This window comes from Scomber japonicus, chromosome 15 (genome assembly GCF_027409825.1).
Source record: "Scomber japonicus isolate fScoJap1 chromosome 15, fScoJap1.pri, whole genome shotgun sequence".
NCBI classification, from domain to species: domain Eukaryota; kingdom Metazoa; phylum Chordata; class Actinopteri; order Scombriformes; family Scombridae; genus Scomber; species Scomber japonicus.
Window position 1 is genome coordinate 6786743 of NC_070592.1, and position 5194 is coordinate 6791936.

Here is a 5194-nt window from a genome sequence, read left to right on the forward strand (position 1 = left end):
TTAGTGATTGTGCCTTTACTCTTAAATCCAGGATCAGCACCAGAGTATCATCTCAAACATCGCGGCAGTGCTGACGGTTATTCAGTTACAGGGGAAGCAGAGGCAGGAACAGATGTACCGCTGCTGTGAGAGGATTCAATAAAACACAAATCTGCAGCTTTATTTCTCTGCACTGAACATCAAATAAAAGTCGTTTGTGTGTTGAGTGAGTTTCATGAGCCTCGAGAGCTCGAAACTACATTTTTGTCTAATTTCCGAGACATCAACTGAATTTGTTCCTGAATTTTTTTTTTTTTTTTTGCAGATTTGTGTTTCTTTTCATAAATCCGAAGCCAGCGATATATCACAATACAACACCGCAGGAAAAAAAATCACAGCAATTTAGAACAGCTCATTTTTCTACTCTACTGACACTGTAAAGTTAACTGTTGGTGCGGGACTGTCTTTTTTAAGTTTTTGGTTTCCTCTCGACACTCGCACACATTCTTTCACAAAACAAATTAAAACAGAAACAAAAAAAATGTTAAAAAAATCATCTCGGATATTTAAAACAAATAGCTTACTCACTGAGACAAAAGGTCCGTTTTAATGAGGCCACTTTTTCTGAGGCAAGTTTCCCCCCGAAAGTCGAACTGCGTCGGAGAGGCGGAGCACGTTCAAAACAGTCGACTGGAGTCCTACTTTTACTGTAAACACCTACAGGGTCTTTATGTTGTCTGCCTCACCTTTTTTCCCCCCTCCCCTCTTGACAATGTACGCACTTCCTGCTTGAAATACTGAACGTTGGCAGTTAGGAGTATGTCAGAGGAGCACTGTGCTTCTTTAAAGTGTACGACATTTATAAAAACAGCAGCAGGAGCCAGAAGAACGACCGCTAGCTCCGTAACGAGGCGCCCGCTGGACACGACACGTCATTTTGGTTTTAAGTCACACTACTATCATTGGCACTGACTTCACACACGTCTTCGTTACACACGCTTCGACCCAAACCGAGACCGCCGAACATCCCCGATCCCTGGACTTGACCTGGACTCTGAGAGACGACCCCTAGCAGCGTCCCAGCGGCGGCCATGTTGTTGCTCATGCTGTTGCTGCTGCTGCCTCCAGAGGCGGACATGCCGGCGTGCTGCGATGACATGACGGCGCCTGAAAGATGTGGAGACGAAGCGGACGCACCCCCTCTCCCGCCTCCCAGGATACCACCCTGACCTCCCTCACCTGGTGGCAGGAGGAGGTGAGGGGAGGAAATCAAATCTGACCCATCCTCTCCTCCTCCTCCTCCTCTTCTCCCTCCCTCGCCGCTGCTCCCGCCCTCGCCTCCCTCTCCGAGCCCGCTGCGCCTCTCGCAGTGTGAGCGGTGCCTCATGAAGCTGTCGCGCCACATGAACTTCTTGCCGCAGCCGTGGCAGTCGTACGGCTTCAGGCCCGTGTGCGTCTTCATGTGCTCCGTGAGGTGATGCTTCATCTTGAACTTCTTGGCGCAGACGGGGCAGTGGAACGGCCTCAGGTCCAGGTGCATGTTGATGTGGCGGTCCCTCATGCTCTTGTGAGTGAAGGTTTTACCGCAGTGGCACATAAACACCTTCCCAGAACCCCCGGTGCCGCCGCTGCCACCGCCGCCGCCGCCTCCACCACCATTCCCCCCGCCGTCCATGCCATCAACCCCCAAACCGCCCTGCACCGACAGGTGGACCGCACCGTGCTCCAGACTGGGACCTTTGAAAGAAGCCCCTCCGATCATGCCCCCTCCCATCCCCAGAGGAGGTGGGGCGGAGTCCAGGGAGAGTCCGGAGGCCTGGCTGTAGAGCAGGATCTGGTTCCCCTGCATGTCTAGAGGGAAGAGCTGGGCTCGGGCCGAGGCCGCAGACTGAACCTGGCCCAGCAGGGCGGACACGGCACGGTTAGCGTTCTGGTTCTGACCCTGACCTGCTGCGCTGTCGTGAAGGTGCTGAGCTATAGTCTGGTCCATTAAACTGCCTTCGAACTTGAGGTAGTCCTCTGAAGACTGGCAGTAGTCCACCTGGAGACAGAGAGGGAAGAGGGACGTCGGTCATGAATGTCAAAAAAAGAGAAAAGAGAAGAAATTTTGTGAAAGATTTGTGAGAAAGATTGTGTTAAAAATAGAACAGTTTTCATCTGGACTGTCCAGTTTTTCTATAAACCATTAAAACTAATGACATCAGACATTTTGAAAGCCTTCAGAGAGGATTTGAGCTCACCTGTGAGTCCATGTCGTCTCTGCCTCCGAGCTCTGCAGAGAGACTCCGAACATTGGAGATGTTGAAGTCAGTTCTCTCCCTCTCTCTGGCCATCTCCAGTTCTCTCTCGTCCTCTTCGTCATCCTCCTCTCCTCCCTCCTCCCCGGACACGACGATGAGGTCGTCGTCCTCTGTGCGTTCGGTTTTCACTACCACCCACTGCTTGCGGGGCATGATGCTGGGCTGACTGTAGGTGGGACGTTTCTGCAGCGGCAAGGCCGAGTCCTCCCCGTCCTTTTAGATATTTGACATTATAATGCAATTATGACAGATAATGAGTCTGTGCTGGCAGTGAAAGCTGTTTATTCTCAAAATATCAGCTTGAGTGTTTTGGAAGTTTTTTTAAAGCAAACTGTTCTGTTTTTCTAAAAATGGAAAAAAAACATGCAAGTGCTTCCAAAAAATACTAACATTTGCTGCAAACTCACCTGATAGGACGACACACCGAAGCTGTCACTGACTCCCACTTCCTGTTCTGACACTGAGCTCATTTTCTTCCTCCTCCCGCTGCCTCCTCCCCTTCCTCTCTTCCTTTGGTGGTACAGAACCTCTTCCTCTTCCTCCTCTACTTCCTCTTCCTCTTCTTCAATCAGGAAGGCCTCCTCTCCCCCAGACGGGGTGCAGTAACTGGGTGTGTTGCTGGCCCCTCCTCCGTCCACTGAAGCCCCGGCTGCGGCTGCGCCACTTCCCCCGAAACTGCTCCCGTCCCTGGGGCTGAAGTAGTTGGTGCTGCTGGGCGACTGGCTCTCGCTCACTGACGGGCGGCTGGGAGGCTGGGGGGCACGCTGGGGCTCGTTGGAGCCGACAACCTGGCCTTGATCTCGACCAACACCTCCGTCACTACCACCTCCACTGCCTACAGCGCCTCCGCCTGCATTGCTGTCACCATTGCTGCTGCTGCACCCGGGGTTACCCGACCCTCCGCCTCCACCGACACTGGCTCTGACCTGCACGCCGCCTCCTCCGGCGCCTCCTCCTCCTCCCACTGCGGCCCGGCCTTCCTTCAGCAGCTCGGTGCATTTGTCCACAATGTGCCACATCTGCAGGACGCTGCCCACGGTGAGGTAGTTGACGATGTCATCTCGCAGCATCCGGAGTTGACCCGTGTAGGCGCAGCTCAGCACGCTCTCAAACGCCAGCGGGTCCATCACCGCCGGGATGGACACCGTGGACATGTTTTTCAGTAGTACCTGGAGGAGAGAGGAGAATAATATGATACAATAATGATTTCTGCCTCTTCTGCTCCTTCCTCCTCTTTCCCTGCTTGCTCACAATGGTGGAAAAGTAACATACTGTAACATACAATCACAATGTAGACTGTCTGTAAAGCTGTCTCTGCTGCTCTGGTGGGTAACTGCAGTCTGATATAACCTCCCAGCAAGCAGCAGTGAAAGTGGCATTTGAGAATGAGGATCTCTTAAGTGCTAATAAAAGCATTAAAATACAGGCGTGATTTGTTTGAGGCTGCAGCCAACCTTCATTCTCATCGTCGTTCTGATCTATTCTTTTTCTAGATTACTGTTCATATGTTTTCTGTTATGTTCTTCATTTTGGGCTTTTACAAACAGCTCAACTTAAACATTTTATTATTCCAATCTTGTGTGTTGTGTTTCTTTAGTTTCTTAATGCAAGAAACTGCTGATCAGCAGCTCAGACGATCTTTCATTAGCAGGAAAGTGAAAAGAAAAGTTGAGAGAAAATGCAAATGAGCTGCTTGAGTATGCACCAAAGACTCCCTATATAAGTAAGAGAAAAAAACAACAAACGATAGAATTACAGAGTGGGTGTTTTCAAAACCAGATGTTACCACAAATGTTGGAATTATTTCTTTTTTTTGCTTTTTTTCACATTTTTGATATTCAAAGCAAGCACAGATCACTTTTAAAGAAGCCTGAGGTCTATGAATCTGCACCAGCATTGAGTGAAATGTGTCACCTCCCCGCAGACTTCACAAATATTGACAAAAATCCAGTGAAAAACGTTGCATTTACAGTTGGTTGCATTTCTCTGACTCTGATTTTGTAGAACATTTATTTTCTACACAGCCCATGTTAGAGCTGCATGAATATGATGCTGTGAAACGTTTCTGTGTTCATGCTGATGACAGAAGTCTAGCTGTGATTTGACAGTTTCACACCTGGTCATGGAAGTAGGGTGAGGAGGCGGCCAGGACGCAGCGGTGGGCCTTGAACACTTGTCCCTGGACGTGGATGGAGAGGTCACAGAGCCGGCCCTCCTCCCTCTGCCGGTTCAGGCTGTCCAGCACGGAGGCCTGAGCGCTGGGGAAGCACACCTGCACCACTGAGCCAGATGTGTCGCTGGGAGCTGAGCTGCTGCTGCTGCCCACTTCCATGGGCAGGGACTGCATCTGTGTGAACAGAAAATCTACAGCTTCAAATGATGATTATTTTCATGAATTAACAATCCACCGACTATTTTTCTCTGTTGATTTGTGCAGTTTGTAAAAATTTCACCAAATTGTGAGAAATGCTCATTGCAGGAGCTCATGGTTACTTTGAAAAATGTCTTATTTTGTTCAACAAATAGTCAAAAATTCCAAAGATAAATGGAAGAAGAGGCTGAAAGTCAGAGAATATTCACATTTGTGAAGCTGGAATCAATGTATTCTACTATTATTGCTTTAAAAATAGCTTAAACAAGTATTTGATTATAAAACTACTGTAGATTAATGATCTGTTGATGGATTAATTGATGAAATGATGCATCGGTGTACGAAAACTGTCAAGGCTCCTAAAAATGAGTCAGAGTGCTTCTATGATATTATTATTCCTTCCAGATGTGTGAATATTGAATTTCTGCTGGGCTCTGCTACAGCTGAGGACTAACAAGAAGACATTATCCACATACAGCATTAAAGGTTATTTATTACATATTCAGCTATAGTCACAGCACTGTGGCTTGATAAGAAGAAGCAA

At 48.7% G+C, this 5194-nt stretch overlaps 1 protein-coding gene across 1 annotated transcript; it reads right to left on the reverse strand.

Moving 5' to 3' along the window:
• Positions 1–919: 919 nt before the first annotated feature.
• Positions 920–4626, reverse strand: zbtb22b (zinc finger and BTB domain containing 22b). Its single transcript, XM_053334683.1, has 4 exons — positions 4396–4626; positions 2687–3448; positions 2220–2492; positions 920–2020 (listed from the first exon to the last, which is right to left on the reverse strand). Exons 1-4 carry the CDS (start codon positions 4624–4626, stop codon positions 923–925), a joined length of 2364 nt encoding a protein of 787 aa, XP_053190658.1. The 3' UTR covers positions 920–922.
• Between the last annotated feature and the right edge of the window lie 568 nt (positions 4627–5194).